Source organism: Electrophorus electricus, chromosome 13 (assembly GCF_041902795.1).
Source record: "Electrophorus electricus isolate QZ-2024a chromosome 13, ASM4190279v1, whole genome shotgun sequence".
In the NCBI taxonomy this organism is placed as follows: domain Eukaryota; kingdom Metazoa; phylum Chordata; class Actinopteri; order Gymnotiformes; family Gymnotidae; genus Electrophorus; species Electrophorus electricus.
The window spans coordinates 9,009,024-9,027,662 of NC_137509.1; the positions used below are offsets into that span (position 1 = coordinate 9,009,024).

General features: G+C 44.2%; 1 protein-coding gene across 2 annotated transcripts; it reads right to left on the reverse strand.

Annotated features, from left to right (window-relative positions):
* Positions 1–6,484: 6,484 nt before the first annotated feature.
* On the reverse strand, positions 6,485–14,944 carry LOC113571675 (polyadenylate-binding protein-interacting protein 2B). Of its 2 annotated transcripts, none has more exons than XM_027000755.3 (4): positions 14,797–14,944; positions 8,262–8,413; positions 7,745–7,918; positions 6,485–7,237 (listed from the first exon to the last, which is right to left on the reverse strand). In XM_027000755.3, the coding sequence occupies exons 2-4, from the start codon at positions 8,400–8,402 to the stop codon at positions 7,181–7,183; spliced, it is 372 nt and encodes a 123-aa protein (XP_026856556.1). In that variant the 5' UTR covers positions 8,403–8,413; positions 14,797–14,944; the 3' UTR covers positions 6,485–7,180. The 2 variants fall into 2 exon arrangements, with proteins under 2 accessions (XP_026856556.1, XP_026856555.1); XM_027000754.3 differs by lacking the exon at positions 14,797–14,944 and adding an exon at positions 14,155–14,331.
* Positions 14,945–18,639: the final 3,695 nt, after the last annotated feature.

Genomic DNA, 18,639 nt, shown 5'->3' on the forward strand with positions numbered 1-18,639 from the left:
CTGGAGCACATGCAGGGAGACAAACCAAACCCTGCCCTCTAGTTATCAGGCACGCCTGGCTAGACCTAGTGGTAAATAATAAATGTGTTCTGTTGGTACCAGGTCTTTGCTGATAACACTTGCCTATCCCTGCTTGGGCAGAGCCAGAATCAGGGCTTATTAAAGCATGTTGTGAAGTCTGAGTGAAAACTGAGCAAGTCTCTGTCCTGCCCACTATAAAACAGCAAGTATTACCACAGCAATCAGTTGTGCACATGGGAGGAAAATAACTTGTTGTATTCATGTTTATATGTAATAATATCTATCAGTTATGTTCCATTTCATAGCTGACGAGAAATTGGGGATCTAAGCCCCATCTACAACTGTAACAGCTTTGCATATTCTGATATTCTAACTAAGGAACATAAACCAGTCAGTGTTTTAACTGAAAGGTTTAAAAACAAAAACACAACACGAGCCAGTTCTGCTGGCCTCAAAACTGACATACAGGCCTACCTGCAATCACCAGCTCTATGTAGCCCTTATTTACTAATGGAATTAAGTCTGATTGGAGTGTTTTTGAAAACTTTTTAATATAACAAAAAACTCAAGGCAAATGTTGGTCACTCACACTAAATTAATGCAGCCAGTTTATTATGGTTTACCACTGCTGTAAAATATCCCAGCACCAGAATAAGAGTTTATGGCCCAAAAGGTATTACATCTAGTAATGTCTCAACACACTTTGACCTGTATTGTTCTTTACGTTAAATGTATTTTACCTCAAAATATGGAAAGTGTCACTTAGGCGAGGATAATAAAGTTGTCAGAATGGGGTTGGCTGTGAACATCCCTCTTACCTGCAGGTTCTGCCTGTAGCCTTCTCCAGTGCTGGGCTTCCTGATACTCTGTCTGTGCCATGGCAGTTATATCTGATATCACACCCCACCCCACTGGCCACCCAACCACTAAAGCTGTAGTCCATACACTTAGCCCTGCAGTAAACCAGCATACCTGCTCCATGTGCTCTCAGATGGACGACTGACAACGCGCAGGCAAGGTTCTGCAGGTACTGCCACAAGCGAGTGTGTATGGCTCCTCCACGATTGGCCAGGCAAGAACCACTGGGTGGCTCGCATTATGTACACACAAGTAGAAATGTGAACAAAAGCAGATCAGTCTTACTGGTGTTCATCTCTGTGCTGAACTAGTATACAACGACACAGTGCAGACTTGGTGTAGCTGTACTTAGAGCTGTCCTCCACCACGCTGTTCATCTTAGAAGAGTCCTGGGTTTTTCCCCACTCGGAGCGTTACATGTATAACATTAGCACCATGCCCATAGTGCAAGTAGATGCAACACACTAACACAGTGCATTAACAATATGGACCCCTTCCCCTTTGATTATGACTAGAAGCTCCAGCGCTTATTCAGTTAATGAAAGCCAAGGGAAAAAAAAAAAAAAGTAGCAGCACTTAATTAAAAAAAAAAAAAAAAAGAAAGCAAAAAACAGCAGCAGTGCTGATTTTGGATTAGCCCCGTTGTACATAGTAAGTAGAGCACTTCTGACACCTTGGCTCAGTCCCTTGGTTCAATGTAAAACATGATGCATGCTACAGGAAAGAAAAAAAAAAAGTCACGTGATGACGGCAGAGCTCCCACCACTAGAGGGCACGGAGCTAAGCAGGTGCAATTACTCCTTTCATTAGCTCGCAGTCGTTCTTTAGCACCATGACCTGCACACAACTGCCTTCTCACACTGAAAGGTCTTCTCAGCTGACCGATTAATATTAATCTATTCTTCGTGTATTATGTACATGGCCCTGACGCTTGGTGTCATTAATGATTATTAAACTTTTCTTAACATTATATGAACACAGAAAGGTCCATCCATCATAGTTTCCGTCTTAGAGCAGGACAAGGATCTCTATTCTAGCAGTGCGGGTGGTGACCAGACCACTCTCCCCTGCCTGGAAAAGCCTACCAGACGTCCCGTTCCCCCTCAGGGCTGTGATCCTTCAACAGCCTCATCTTCCTCTACCTCAGTGGTTCCTAAACCTCCCAACCTTTCCCTCCGCCAGTCTGTCCTGCAATCTGACCACAAACACTCACCCCAGCATGTTCTTAAGCCCCACTTCCAATCCTGTCCGCGCACGCTGCCGCAAGGAAGCAGGACCAGAGGTCATAAGCGTCAAGGAAACCATGCAGGTTGTCAAGAAAACCATGGCAGACAGCAACAGGCTTCCATACATTGGTAGCGGTGAAGGTAAGTTTCAAGTCAACATTAACAGAACAGCTGCCCCATTTTATTTTATCCCATCTGACTACTCAAGGCCCTGAAGCTACAGTCAGAAAACAGCTCTCAGTGTGGGCTATGCTCTTTAGCTAAAGTCATATTTCCAGCACACCTTTAGATGATCAGTAAATCTCATTTTGGAAGTAAAAGGTTGAGGAGCAGATGAGTCACTATTTGTTATAGTATCTCTGGAGAGTCATGTCTCACTTTTTAGACAATATTTGGGCATGCAGGCAATTGTGGAAGCATTGTTCTGCAATTCCCATTCAGTGTTGGACAACATTCTTTCCCTTAAGAATGCCACTAAATTATGAAAAAAAGTAAGTTAAAGGAATATCTTGACCACAAAAGAAATGAATTTGCATGATTTTCTGTTTCCTTCTGGTGTGCTTATTAAGCCAAGTCCAACAGAGCTATGCTGATAATCTTCCAACATTCCTAGAAAATGAAACCATCCAACAATTAGCCTGAGGTACATTGCGTGCCAAAATGATCACTACTATTCCCTCAAAATGCACTGTTTGGTAGAATGCATGTTCCATTGATTTAGTGCAATTCAAAGGAGGTAAAGTGAACTCAAAACCTGCCTTGGGTGCATTTGCCGGTTTGAAAATTCATAGTAGGTCTGGGACACCTTTGTAAAATTCATGCTAAACTGAACAAAATGAGCTCTAGTCTTTGCTTTTTTTGCCACATGGTACAAGTTTCTCATCTAACCTACCGGGTCAGAATCAACGATGAACTCAGTGTCAGAACGGATGTAATGTATGCATGAATAAGAGCCAGAAAATCCAGCCAACTGCCGGAGACAGAAATGCACACTTCCCTTGAGAAGATCAGGAAGCAACGGCGCAGACAGATGAACTGACGGTTCACAGGAGTGCAGACGTAATTTGGTATTGTTCGGACTTTGTTAATCTATGGCCTTGCAGGAAGTGGTATGGTGTGCCAGGAGTAGGGCAATGGGAAGAAGGGCATCTTCTACGAGGACTTCCTGCAGGACCTCTGTCGCTCACCTACCCTAGAACGTGTACTCAGCCTCAAATGCTCTCTCCCACGGAAGTAGTGAGAATATATTCCCATCCTGCAGCAGCTGGATATATCTATGAACATACACACCTGCACTGTGTGCCAACTAACACAACCTCTATCAGTTCTGAGAATTGAGTGGGACAACATGCCACTTTTTTTTTTTGCAATGTTCTGTTCTAAAAACATATTTCTTACAGTCAACATTTTTGTTATTCAAGGAAGAAAACATTTCATAGAGCAAATGTTATGAGGTAGAACAAAATTAAGTTTCCTCACTGCCAATCCCTCCAAAGTCACAACACTAATCAGTTACTTACACAACTTTCAAAATGACAACTTATAAAACCCAACCAGGTGTTTTTGAGACTTGGTAAACACCACAATGTACAGTGCAGCAGTTCAAGACGGGCTGAAAGGAGCATTTCACAAAGACACTGCTGTTTATATGTTTGTGGAAGAAGTGCTGATTGGGCATTTTATGTCTGTGGTATGTGTTGTATGTTGATTGGTTATTACATGTCTCTAAGGAGGGGTGTCCCAGGAAAATGTCACCCCCTACAAACACAGCGTCACATCCTGGCAGTAGGCCCTGACTCAGAGAGCCTTAAATGTTCCCACAGAAAGAGAACACAGTGGTAGTCACTTGTACATTGCTATTTGTCTGTGGACATGCAAATGTGTAGTCAGTTTCTAGAGAATCAGGACATTTGCACTTTGCTTGCACAGCTGATGATGGATCTCTCTCTGGACACATTGTGTGCACGACACTGCAATTTTCACTACCTCATTATGTGTGTATAAATTTTATATATATATATAAAATATCCGCCTTTAGCTTTGATTACGGAATGCATTCACTGTGGAATCGTTTCCACAAGCTTCTGCAATGTCACAACATATATTTCTGTCCAGAATTGCATTAATTTTACCCCCCAAAGATCTTGTATTGATGCTGGGATATTTGGTCCACTGCACAAAGTCTTCTCCAGCACATCCCAAAGATTCTCAATGGGGTTCAGGTCTGGACTCTGGTGGCCAATCCATGTGTGAAAATGATGCCTCATGCTCCCTGAACCACTCTTTCACAATTTGAGCCCGATGAATCCTGGCGTTGTCTTTTTAGAATATGGGAAGAAAAAATCCATTGATGGAATAACCAGGTCATTCAGTATATTCAGGTAGTCAGCTGACCTCATTCTTTGGGCACATAACGTTGCTGAACCTAGACCTGACCAACTGCAGCAACCCCAGATCATAGCACTGCCCCCACAGGCTTGTACATTAGGCACTAGGCGTGATGGGTGCATCACTTCAGCTGCCTCTTTTCTTATCCTGATGCACCCATCACTCTGGAACAGGGTAAATCTGGAGTCATCAGACCACATGACCTTCTTCCATTGCTCCAGAGTCAAATCTTTATGCTCCCTAACAAATCGAAGCCATTTTTACTGGTTAGCCTCACTGACAAGTGGTTTTCTTAAGGCTACACAGCTGTTTAGTCCCATGCGAGTTCCCTTCGCATTAAGTGTGTAGAAATGCTCTTACTTTCACTATTAAACATATCGCTGAGTTCTACTGTTGTTTTTCTACAATTTGATTTCACCACACGTTTGTGATCGCCGATCACGATCAGTCAAGATTTTTTTTCCGACCACATTCCTTCCCCGAAGACGTTTCCCCGCGGTCCTTCTACCTTTTAATAGCGTGTTGCACAGTTCTGAACCCGATTTTAGTAGTTTTGGCAGTCTCCTTAGATGTTTCCTCTGCTTGATGCATGCCAATAATTTGACCCTGCATCGGTCAGGGTTAAATAACTCGTTGCCAGCCGAAATGCCTGCACCCTTCATGTTCTTGCCTTGCACCTCTCAGGAGCAGGTCTCTGTGGGTGTGCGGATCAGTACTGCTCCATGCAGGGGGTCTGCCCTCCTCTCTTAGCTGCTCCACAGCCCACTGCACTCCTTCAGCCTTCTCACACAGGCCTCCCCGCACAGGCCTCCCTGCACTGAACACCAAGCCAGATACAGCAAGGTCGCCACAGGGCTTGGTCATGATTACAAAGTGGCCTGCAGACAGTAGTAATGCATCGCTTGTTTCATCATGATTTACATGAACAGTATGTGCACTCCAAGATCCTGTAATGTTCCCATGCATGAGGTTGCATCTTGGCTGGTATATGACAAACTCATTGGGAGGGCGTTCTCTGCATAGCCGGTTAGCCAAGGGTTCATGTGCTCACTCCATGTCCTCTGAACAGGCTCTCAGCTGCAGGACTGCGCTGACCATATGCACCAAGTACACACTGGACCACCACCACTGATGTCTCCCTCTGCTCCTTCAACATCCATTTCTGACCTTTTTAATGATACTAGAGTTTAGAACAAGTAATAAACAATTTACCTCAACATGCCATGAAATAAGAGCCCCCCCCCGAAAAATACTAAAAACATTGAAAGGTGTGACATGTATGGCAGGCAAATTGCTAATCCTACAAATTACTGACAAATATATGGCCAGTAGGACTTTCAGTTATTATCTGCACAGCTAAGCTATTCAAGTGGATTTGTTTTTGGAGCAGTTCCAGCAAAACTACTAGAATAAAAAGGTCTCCCTCCAATTCTAAAGCTTACAATGTAGTGATGGGTATCTTCATATTAAAATGCCTGGCAAGCCATCTGGCCAGAGAGAGAGTCACTTTACCAGTGAGGTACCTGATCATGGGCAGGATATCACAGCTGAGAATCTAACATCATGAATGAGTTTGGCTGACTGCTTATGGTTGTACCACCGAGCGCTACTGTGCATTTTAGGCATCTGTTCTATAAACTACATCTCGTTCAGAACATAAGGGCTTGGACTGTTGAGCTAAATCAAAAAAAGGCAGAAGGCTGCAGTATTAGTCTGGAGAGCTTAAACACATTACTGATATCCTCACACACACACCTACCGATTTCACCGAAGTATAAATGCAGGCTAGTTGACGAACTCTGAATATCAAGAAAAGCTCCCTCAAGTCTAAATTTAATCAAATACACTTCATATTAGCCAATAAAACTTTTTAGAAACGAATCGGAAAGCAGAACACTCAAATGGTTGCAATCTCCATGAAAAGGAACCACTGGCATAATGCACTGGACAACTTTAGCAGCATGAAGTAGATACAGCAGGACTCAAGGGGGTACCAACAGTTTTTTTTACTTTTATTTGCTTTTTTTCCTTTTTTTTCCAAATGAATTTAAATTCTTTTGTAAGAATTTCTACTCCAAAATCAAAATGTTCTTATGTGAACGTCTCCACAGAGGCTTCTTGCCAAACAATCCACACTGTCTGCCCCTTATCCTGTGGACCGTTGTATATCCAGTCCCGCCCCTGGCTTTCTCAATCCCGCCACACTGAATTATGGGGCAGTTATCCAAGACAGACACAAACTTCCATTTAAAAAAGAAAGAAAGGGGGAAAAGAAGCACAGTCAAGGAAAAAAAGTAAATACCTGATGAGGCACAAACTTCTAACTGAGAGCTGATGTGTTCATTTTCTTTTCTGCTTATAGATAGAGGAAAATAAAACGGCTCTGCATTGAATATGACATTAGGCTGCCACAGGGCCTCCTAGAGACTGCGTCTAAACTCTCAGCCCTCGGTTTATATGTAACAAATGTAAATAAAAAGCTTATAGATGAACCCCCCTCCCTCCCCCAAAAACCTCACCCTCCTCTGCTTTCCCGCCCCTCACAACTGGATGCGTGAGTGAGTGCGTGCATGTGGATGTGCGAGTGTGAGTGTGCGTTTGCGCACGTGTGTATGGCTGCTGTAATTACAGCCAAGAAAGTCTCTGTATGTGTGTGAGAGGGCAACTCCAGAGGGTGAGGGCAATTCCTAGTATTTCACTCCGGGGACAAACTCCTTGGCCTCAGGGTTTAAGATGCTCTTGCGCTGAGAACAGAAGGAACAGAAGACACCATATCAGACTACAGCATTCTGTCCTTTGAGATTTAACCAACAAGGCTTTCCGATGTGTTTTACATTTACAGCATTTAGCTGATGCTTTTATCCAAAGCTACTTACAAATTATGACTGAGTACAACTTTAGCGATTGAAGGTCAAGTGGCAACTTGGCATTGGTGGGGCTTGAACTAGTAACCTTCTGATTACTAGTCAAGTACCTTAACCACTGAGCTACCACCGTTTTAAATATATTAAACATCAGATCAGTACTCCATGAACTGTCACTGTCTCACGTGCGCACACACACACCTTGAAATAATTAGTAAAGTGTACAAAATAACAAAATAGTTGAGAAAAAATACAAACACAAACACATACTTGAGGCACTCAGCTCCCAGGTGACAACCAAAGAGAATTTTAAGTATTTAAAAATTCAGTGATGGCTTTTCGTAAATACAAGTTTGCTCATCAGTTGCTCAGCAATTTAAAGCTTACCACAATCTCTTCTGCATTGCTGTCATTGACGGACAGCCCATTGAGCTGCTGCTGAATCTGCCCCACCCCTGAGGGGAGGTCCCTCTCTGGAATGAACCAATCCTGGTCCTCCTCATCCAACATTTCTTGGAAACAGCGCTCCAGGAACTCTTGTTCCAGCAACTCTTCCTCCACCTAAAAGACAACGCGATTGGACAGCAGTGAGCAGAGAGAAAGCGTTTCCCCTTGAAGCACCAACAAGCAATGACACCTCATTGCTCACCTCTACCACTCAAAAAAGTGTTAGTGTCTGTGTTTTCACAGCCAAGTGTGCATGCGCAGACGTGCCAGTGCTCGTCAGCAGACGGGGCTACGGGCCGACTGAGCAAAACGCTGGATGTCGGAGGCATACAGGAGGCCTGGCAGACCGGGACGGCCCAGCAGAGAGCGACGCCTTTACCAGCCCGAATGCTTATGGGGCGAGGTGCAAGTGACACACCAGCGAATGGCATGACGTATCGTCTGTGCGCGCACAAACCTGCCGGTTGTACTCCTCCTCGTTCTCCATCCACATGTACTCTGCGAAGGGGTTGGCTTCTCCCTCTGTGTGCCCGTTGGCTACCGACTCCTTGCTCTCTTCCCCACCCCCTGGCGTCTTTGCTACATCAGGCCCATTCATGTCTGCCGGCTCTGAGAGACAACGAGAGAAAGTATATAAAAAGATTCTCAAACCTACTGACCTCAGACAAACTGTACTGAGAACAATACGAGGTTTTGTGGAGCCACATGGACACGAAGACGTAACACAAGGCAGTGCAGTCACTGGAAGGTTTTAGCTTGCTGATGAATAAGTCATTAAACAGATTAAAAGTCATCTTTAATTGGAGCGTAAAAGCATCCATATCAGGTACGTATAGGTGTGACAGCCCAAATTATCCTAAATTATGTGGACCAATTGCCAGTTGAGTGACTGCATTGTAGTTTATGAGCAAGAGAGATGAGAAAATTGCACTGATACACAGAATGTACTGATGAGCTCAGCAACTGTAAAAAAAAAACCTGGTAGACCATTGAAGACCACTGTAATTAAGGACCAAATAGCTAACGCTTTCAACTGTGAGAAAAACAGCGACCAAAACAACAATTTACCAACAGAACTGTAGGCATTTATGTATTAATATTTCACACTGGAACTTGTATGTACTTGTGACCCTTCTAAAAACTCCAAGCACCACACATCTGTCCTGAGGCCCATTAGCATCCACAGATGCTAGCAATATTATATGCACACAGCTAGCAATATTATATGCACAGCCGAAATCACAGAAACACACCCACCCCTATTTATGCAAAGCTGCATGTTCCAGAAATATAATACTTTTAACAGCTGCATTAAACATACATTGTTCAAGTTTTGGCAGTTGAAAAGAATCTAGTCATCAGAACAATTAAAAAAAACAAAAAACAACAATTTCTTGGGAGCTCTGAGTGGAACAGGCCGAGTCCAGTACCAATCAAACCTTCTCTGGCTCATTTATTCACACTCTGAGCAGCTGGTCGTGCAAACCCAGAACCGTACACATCACACATCTAGGGCAGATGGTGTGTGCAAGTTACAAACCGTGTTTGTGAGGAAATAAAAGATAAGAGTGTGAATGTGTGTGGGTTATTTCACTTGTACGGAGTTTGTGTATGGTATAAAGTGAATGTAAATGTATAGGCTGGTAAAAATAAAATTAATGGTGCAATCAATGATGGGGAATAATTAATAGCAGGGGATCAGATGATTTAAATTAAAACAAGAACAAAAACCCTCTCCGTATCACAGACACAGACAGTTCCATCTCTAATGTGTGTCATGACGTCAGGGATGGTGCTTGTTATATAAGCAGACAGCCAGGTTTTTAAAAACAGAGCAGACAGTTCCATCCTGAGCAGTAGCCAAGAAAGACCCCCATTTCCAACCTTCCCCTGCAGTCTACCATACACGTGCAAGGAGACAGAGGTGGTAAGGGCAACCCCCCCCCCCCCCCCAAGCTCTCTTTCACTTGGGGTCCAACCAAGGGTCGGGGGCGGCAATCTTACTCATGCAATCTTACTTGGTGCTTGTCTACAGCATCTGGAAGACAGAATACATTCTCACTTTGCAATCCCATGTGCGAAGACCAGTGATTAGAAACTCAGCGAGAATGAATATTTTGGATTAACCATACACAAGCTAGGAGCAAGCCCCTAAGCCCAAGGGGAGCCCCTCCAGAGTGACCAACACCACCTGCCTGCTCTGCTTACACACAGAAGCAACACCTACGAACACGTCAGTGAGCTGGAACACTCTGGAGTCACTCAGGATTGATAAAGTTGTCACTGGAGCACTTCAGAACCTGGTTAAACAAACCACTAAAAGGAAGAAACCTGTGAGGAAAAATATACAAAATGTACCCATGTTTTATTGATAAATAAGCAAAAACAGGGCAGTTACACGATTTAAAAAAGGATGAAGGTAGGACAGACAGACAGACAGAATGTGTGCGCAAAGACAGCAGAAACAGGATACGGCCAAAACTACACTATTGTTCAATTTCTAGCAGCATATTTCATGTTTCATGTTCTTGTTCAAGTAATTTGTTGCCAAAAACATATGCTGTCAACTACAGTCTATAGAAACATCCTAAATGCATGTAGTAACAAACCGAAAAAGATCAGACTGCCAGTGAGGATTCCACGTTACAGTTTTGGCATGTAAAGGAGCTCCCTGTCCTCTCCCTTACTGTTAGGAACCATACGGTGCTGCCTATACAGAACATCACAGTATACCACCTACACAGACTCTGGGAGAGCAACCTTAAACAAGTTCAAATGATCTTCATAAACTCCTAAATCTTAAAACCGTGTGTGTGTTCAGCCAATGGCTCCAGAAATGCATCAGAAAATGCCACACAGCAAGAGAGCAGTCAGGCCCAGCCTCAGAGGTGTGGCGCGAGTCTCAGGCAAGTACGCTTTGAAAAACGCAAGCTGCTTTAGCATCAGTTACCCTTGTGAATGCCCCTCCTCCTCCTTCGTGGTGCTAAAAAGAAGAACTGACTTGAAGTGGTTTTGAAACATACAGCCCAAAGCCCTGTCAGGACCCAGAGGTGATCTCAGCAGGCAGGCCCACAGACATGCTTGCCTTCGGTGAGGAGACGGGAGAGACTTTTGTTGCACGGAGTTTTCGAGACTGATGAGTCACAAGAGAAAGTAAAGTAGAGTAGCTAGCTGCTCTACAGGGAGTGGTGGAACACAAGCCTCCTCCTAATTCCACTACAGAGTCCTCGTAGGCCTGCTTTACCGAGATCTACGGATACAAGCTATGAGAATTTCTAACTCTCTGCCATTTCATTGTTTCTCTTACACACAAAATTGTGTCTCCAGGATTCAGCAGCTATGGCTGAGGTTTCTAAGAGTACACCATGTTTAGAAAACCAGTCAGACTGATCCCCTTGCAGACTCTCCACCTGAAATGCGGCAAACGCCACCCCCCCCCGCCCAAAAAAACCCAAACAAACAAAACCTCAATTCAAGCAAAGCTTCTCCAACAAGCAAGCATGTAATGACAGCTCACCCAAACTCCCAGATCTGATCAAACAGAGGGGGGGGGGGGGGGCATGGCTAAATAAAGCTATGATGCACATACGCAGTGCGAGTATGTGTGTGTGCACTTAGCACAAGACTGATGTCATGTCATAGTTTTAGCACACATGGCTGCATACAGGTGCTACGGCCAAGGCTGTGCTGTGGCCGAAATGCAAACTTCCACGTGCAAGTAGGGAACCACGTGCAGACTTTCCTTCAAGTACGCTCTCCCTCACACAGCTCTGGATTTGCAGTAGTACTGGCACAACCTTCTGCTTGGGATGAGGGTCTCGTGTTACAGTTTCAGGAACAGGCCCAATAGACTCCTCTCTTGGGACAGAAGAGAGACGCCCGTCACTGTGCCGAGATAACAAAGCAGACACGACCCAGACATAATGGCAAAAACTAATCAGAATCCCCTGCGCACAAGCCATGATAAGACATGGCCTCACACAGTACAACTAAATGTGCCTTAAGGTATCCAGCCAATCAAGCACAACAATCGGCTTCCAGTGGACACTGCCTCTGCACTAAGGAAGATCAGGTGTGGAAGCCTGGCCTAACTTTCACACAGACAGTGGGAGAACTTGCTACTTCTAGCACTTGGCTAGTTTTACAAAAAAAAAATGTTTCTGGCAAGTCCAGTCTTCTACAACCTCTTCACTACAGGCTTGTCATTAAGCAACCATGAGCTGAAAACATGGCTCTATGATTGGTCATCACATCCACCATCCATGCAACAGTGCAACAAAACACTGGACAATTCACACACTATAGCACGTCACATACTACGTGAGCGGTCCCCATTAACGGCAGCACTAAAAGGTTTCTCTCAATAACAGTGTTTGGGCTTCTATGGCAGGACACTGTAAAAGGGTGCACTGTGCAACTGCACCAACAAATGACAGAATTGCCTCCTGGGTTCTGTGAGGACACTGTGATGTCTCCAGCCAACAGCGTAAAGGGCAAATTTGTCACAACTATGCACAACTATGCAGTTCTGTTTTAACCATGTAGCATGGGGAACTCACCTGTTTACCAAAATGCCTTATAGCTATGATGTTTTCCTGATTGCTTTGTTTGGCTGTTGCCTGTGTTCTTTTTTTCATTAGCTAAAAAGACTTGCTCTCACGTTCCTGTGACTTACTAACAAAACAGTATCATTGAACAATACCAACCTTATAACCTTTTGTGCTACTCTGCCAGTGAAACCATGCCCATTAACAGCCTGGATGCCCATGCAGGAACCACGTCTGTGCCTGTCCACAACCATGGATGGGTGACATCCAGGAAGGCGGTGGGTGTGATGGAGACCAAACGGCGGGTAAACCCCCCCCCCACGAACACAAGTTTTAAAATACTCTTACATTGTCTGGGTTCACTGCAAAAACAGTAATAAATAGCATAAAACCATGCACAAGAGTCTCCGTGTAAAGGCCACATGTACCAGATACTGAAGCAGATAGTGCTGTGTCAACAAATCATTTTGTTGTCAAACTGACCCGAGAAATCACAGCAACCAGAGCAAACGTAAGAGATGAGACATGATCTTTACTTCAGATTCCCAAACAAAAACCCACTTGAAAACAAAAAGTGGCAAACCCATTATCAGTACGCCGATATCAGTAAACGGCAAGAAAGGTTCTTCGTTGTTGGGATTTGAGAGTCTTTCCAAAGCAGGACGACTCTTGCAGGCACACTTCACCGCGCATAGATGACAAACACGCTCACGCGGGCACCGGAGCTGCTCGTTCAGCGCGGAGTTACGCAACAAAGGGATCGGTCTGTCGCGCGACCATTTTCCAGTGTTGCAGGTGGCGGCCATGAAACCGGGATGAGCTGATGAAAGCAACGGACGGCGACGGTACCGTGTGTAGACAATGAGGCTCTCGCCCCCTACACGTCTGGAAACCCGGGCTAGCGGACCAACAGCGCAACCGACTACCCGCGGGCCTCTACCGAGGACACGGAGTCTGGCCGATTAAACGAAACGTTTTAAACACAGCCATCTAACCGCGAGGTTTGTTGTGCAAACCACGACAATTGTCAACGCACCTAAAAATGGCGCAATGCAAACAAACAAAAAACAAAACAAAACAACGGTTTGGCCCATAAGCCACTTGGCAAAAACATGTCTGACCAAAACAAAGAGCAAGATGGCTAATGTTTGTGATACAGTGTTCCCCCACATGAAGGACGTTGTTGCCACTGTCCGAGCTCTGTGGTCGTTGTAAACTACCCAACGTTGATCACAGAAACTGGGCCAAGTAAGTGGCCCGATCAACACGCACAAAAACACGAGGGACGACGCACTCACCCCCACCCCCTTTTTTTGTTGAGGGCACACAATAAAAGATTAAGTTACAGTAAGGTCGACTCGAGTAAACCAAGCTAAATACCTTAGAGTGAAGGATAAAGGATTTGACAGGAACAGCCTGGCCGTCTCAGTAAAACCATCCAAGGTGTAGCTCGTACCAGAGCTGCCACCGACGGGCCTCACACACCAGCGTGATATTTTAGCCAATAGTCGGCTAGGTGTAACGCTAATGCAAGACTGCTTTATCTGTAAAGCTATTTTTCTGCGCGCACCTTTCTGGATTGAACTATAAACCAAATACGCGACGCAATTCGTCAAAGAAAGCCACATCTCTTCCGTTGGCACAGCCATGTTTGTCATATTCAACGTTCCTTCAAAAGTGAGCGGCTGAGGGGCGTCCAGACAGTTAGCGAAGTACGGCCACAGCATGCAGATATCGGGCCAAGAAGAAATCCCTCAGCTACGAAATACGACACACACGCTAAAAACATCTCAAACGAAATACCTGGCATCGCGTGCTCTCTGATTATCCGTCAACCTTCCCCAGATCCTTAATGCGGCACAAAGCTCCGAGAGGTAATTCCTTCACTTGCAAGGTAGTTGGGCAGGCTACGTGGTGTTAGCTAAATACATTACGGACAAGACGGTCATGTGGTCGCAGTTAAACAAACACGCAGCCCCCCCTCCTCCTCGCTGGTCTGCTTGCACATGCGCAGGCGGACGGGATTACCATCGCATCAAAGATGACCTCAGAGTTTAGACGTTACTGTCTTAAAAAAAAAAAGATAAAGATAAATTCCAAGTTTCAATTTCTTTATTTGGAGTATACGATCCGACGCCGTTTTTTAGCATTCATTTGGCATATTTACCAAAGGAAAAGAAACTGTTCTACTGCGAAACGCAGATGCAGATGTCGAGATGCAGCTGTTTCCCCAAGGTCCCTGCTTCTGAGTCCAAATAACTCTCTCCGCAAGCTTATTCATCTAAATAAAATGTTGACCTGGGTCTGAGTTAGCAAGGGGACCATTGAAAATAGTCAATAGTCTATTCGAAAATAAAGATCTTTTCTCGTCATACAGTTTATGGATAGGTTATCGTTTATCGTCAGGATCCTAAAGTAGTTATCTTACAACTGGAAGTCACTCACCTCTCAGAAGTTTCAACAGCGAGCCCGCCGATCAACGCCAAGACACAACTCTGAATAGTCAGCTGTTGCGGACAATCATAACGCCTACAGATAAAACTGAAGTTCACCTCAGACCATCGGGTTTGGGCTCGCAGAACACGCGTCTTTGTTTTTATGGATGGTGCTGGCCAAAAGTCGTGTCGTGTCATTTGAGAACGAGTCTGTTTTGAACGAGTCATTGCGCCGAAGACTCGGAGCTGCCTGTGGTGCAGGTTTACAGGCATTTAATGAAAGACCAACTCAACTGGCAGCCCTCAAACCCATGCATTACAAAACGGTCGAAAGCATTTATTTGGTTTAATTTACATAATGTATCAGGGGGAAAGCATACAACCGTTAAAGTGATTTAGGTGCAGTCTCAACACAGGAAGCAGGCTTCGATCTGCACGAAATAACGGCAGAGAAAAATCCGCAGACGAATCGAAAACGTTTGATGGGTAGATCTGTCACGCCACCTGTCGGGGTATTAACACGAATCAGTAGACTAAAGCCATTTAATAATAACCTTAAAATGTAACGTTTAGGAGAAATTACCCATGCCATCTACATATCTTGCCTAGATATGGAAGTTTCTTAGATAACCTAACGCTAGAATACACAAAGTTCCTATAAACTTCCTCCGCTCTGAAGAGAGTACGGGGCGCATAACCTGTAAATTAGGATTCAGCATTAGTCTGGAAGCATGAACGCATTAAAAAGAAATGAACGCATTAAAACAGTAATATTTGTAATGAGTCAAATGATTCGAATCTTTATTAACTAAAGCATAGTCAAAATATTGTGTAACATTGTCACGAATCACCTAAAAGTACGCACATTTGTGATTATCTAAATGATCTTTTATTATTTGTATAATTCTCTTCAAAATCTGTTTTTTTTTCTCAAAAGGATGTTTTTGTCGTCTAGTATCTGTACGCTCAACACAGATGTTTTATGCTGTTTAAGAATGGTTTCACTTTGATTTGCATATGTATATAAAATGCTATATACATTTTTGATCGATGTTTAGCAGTGTGCCAGATAAAAGCGCCACTTTGCACTCAGCAACTTGTAAATGACGTTTTTCGTGTTGCTAGCGAAGCTTTTTGTTACCTGTATGCGTTTCTCTTCGTGCCCAACAAGTGGCGCAGTGCTTACACGTTTATCCAGATCGGTGGAACATTTGCCTTCTTTTTTTCGAGTTTCCTCTCTCTCTCTCTCTCTCTCTCTCTCTCTCTCTCTCTCTCTCTCTCTCTCTCTCTCAGTAATAAAAGGTATCAAACTAGAGATACAATCCCCCATTGCTAATCTAGAGAATGATTCCTAACCCACACTGCCACTGTCATCACAGAAATGTATGATTTAATTTCTGACAGTGATTTATAGAGGCACACTACAGCACCAAAACTCTGAAACTACCTCTCAGAAGCTTTACATCCATTTCCCAGTGGGTTACCTCTCTTTGAGGTTTAAAACTTAAGTTTGTAGAGTCTAAATAAAGACCTCTGTGAAAGAAACCTGTTCCAGAGAGTTCGTTGTTCTCCAGTGTGGTAGGAAAACAGGGCTATAACCCCCTTCATGGCTGTGAGGTTTGTGTTGATTTAATCTGTCACCATCGATGGGGTCCAGAGTGCCCACCCCCCACCCCCCCATATTCCCAAACTCCATCAACATGGCCAGAAAACACAAAAGGTGGCAAATATCTCCACACACGTGCACACGTTCACACACACACACACACACACAGTGAAACTGGAGTTGATCCATCAGTAGTGCCATGCTGCGAGTGCTTTCCGTCTGGCAGGTTGGGGGAAGGGGGAAGCAGGGGCCCCAGGTGGTGTGAGGCAGTAAGCCAGCACCTCCCTCTGCCAGTCCTGCAAGTCTGGGCTACTTCACAATGTGCAGAAGGGCAATGGGGAGACTTGCAATGATCAAAATGATCAAATGATGCAGCGTGTGGTGGGAATAAGACCGTGTATGTGTATGCATGCTGGAAGGCGGTTATGCATCTGTCTTGAGTGGAGATTTGTCACAGGAAAGGCAGGAGTGGAAGCCAAGGAAAAACAATGCACACACACACACACTGCACAGAGGACACACAAACACATGCATGTGCAATCACAAACATGCAGTGCTCACTCAGGAAGGAAAACTAGAGTAGGAGCTGACCTTTAGTCTTAGCTAACTTCCTTTGTGTTCACATGCTTACACACCCACATGTACACCCACTGATAGACTAGAGGAATCTGTTTTCACTTCAACAAGTGCACTGTGAATGATGATGGCACTGATAACACTACCAGTGTGAAAAAGATTCAGACTCAAAATAGCAAATTGCATGGATACTATTAAAAGCTTGAGCATATAGCGATTACCAATTAAACTAATAAAAATATCCTGTCACGCCTTCAACTATTTTCAAATCAGCTATGGAGAATATGTCACAAACAACTGTAGCTCTGTCATGGGTGTTGTCCATCTGAAAGCGGAAGGGTGGTGAACGATACAGGAAGGGATTTGGGTGTGTTTAGGGTCAGAGCCAAAACACTTCCTGGTTTGTGGTACAGCACAAGTTTAGTAGGTAGTTTATGTCAAGCATTTCCTGTCACCTGACCTGCTGACTTACAGTCTAAGCCAATGGGGAAGAGGGCAAGTCTGTTTGTTTACAAATGTAAATGACTAAAACAGAATGCTAGTGCAATGAGTCAATGAAATAGAAAATGACAGCATTTTATTATCCTCACAAGGGTAATAGCTGAGTATTGCTTTTGACTATGGTCTTGTAATTTGTTGATGATGTATAAAAAGAGTGCAGACTGAAGAATAGTTGACAAGCTGTAGAATAATTTTAGCAAGTCACCAAACAAAAATGCTATTCCAAAGAAAGGAATGAAAAGGCAGGTCTAGAGGTGGCTGGAAAAGCGAGAGTAAGAAAATCCGGGTGGAAGATCCAGGGGTACAGGACCCCTCACCAGGGCCCCTCATGATGCCACTGGTAATGGTTTCCAGACTCAGCCAAAATAAATTGATTTGGAAATCTGACCAAACTGTGCAACCCATACAGGCTGTTGAGTGCGTTTGTGTGTGTGTGCGTGTGTGTGTGTGTGTCTGTGTGTGAGAGAGAGAGAGAGTGAGTAATCCTGAAAGGTTCCTCCTGCATACTTCTGACATCTTACCAATGCCTTTTTCAAATATTAGTAAGGATTGTGTATGTCTCTATGTGTGTGTGTGTATATGTGTTTGAGAGAGAGCGAGAGAGAGAGAGAGAGAGAGAGAGAGAGAGAGAGAGAGAGAGAGAGAGAGAGAGAGAGTCGATTAGTACATATGCTCATATGCATAATTGTTAACAAATAGTTCCTTTATCTATGGTCATGTACAATGTTTACATATTTGAATACATATTCTTCTGCTAGAAGATTAAACAGCTATATTCTGATCTACAATGTGGCCTGTAAGAAGGAGACTATTTGGAGTCATCATCACAGTAGAGCAGCAGATAAAATTCTCAGTTTGATAAAAAGATGGAAATCAGCAAGTTTACACTTGGCAAGTTTTTGACATGGATTGAGAAAGAGAGACCATGGGAGAGAGGGAGAAAGAGAAAGCAGGAGAGAGATGGAGAGAATAAGAGTAAACCGAGGGAGCTGGGAGCAGAAGGAGGAACAGGGAGCTGTTGCAGGGGGTGTGGAGGGAGGGAGAGCACTTCAAACACCCTCCTGCAGGCATGCACGCACACACACACACACACACACACATGCACACACACACACACACACACACACACACACACACACACACACATGCACACACACACACACACACACG

Excerpts from the sequence above, each read along its gene's own strand:
- LOC113571675 (XM_027000754.3), bottom strand. Across the intron at positions 7,919-8,261 it reads AGGAGGAGTACAACCGGCAG|GTGGAGGAAGAGTTGCTGGA; the intron begins GTTTGTGCGCGC and ends GTTGTCTTTTAG. Across the intron at positions 7,238-7,744 it reads GCAATGCAGAAGAGATTGTG|CGCAAGAGCATCTTAAACCC; the intron begins GTAAGCTTTAAA and ends TTCTGTTCTCAG.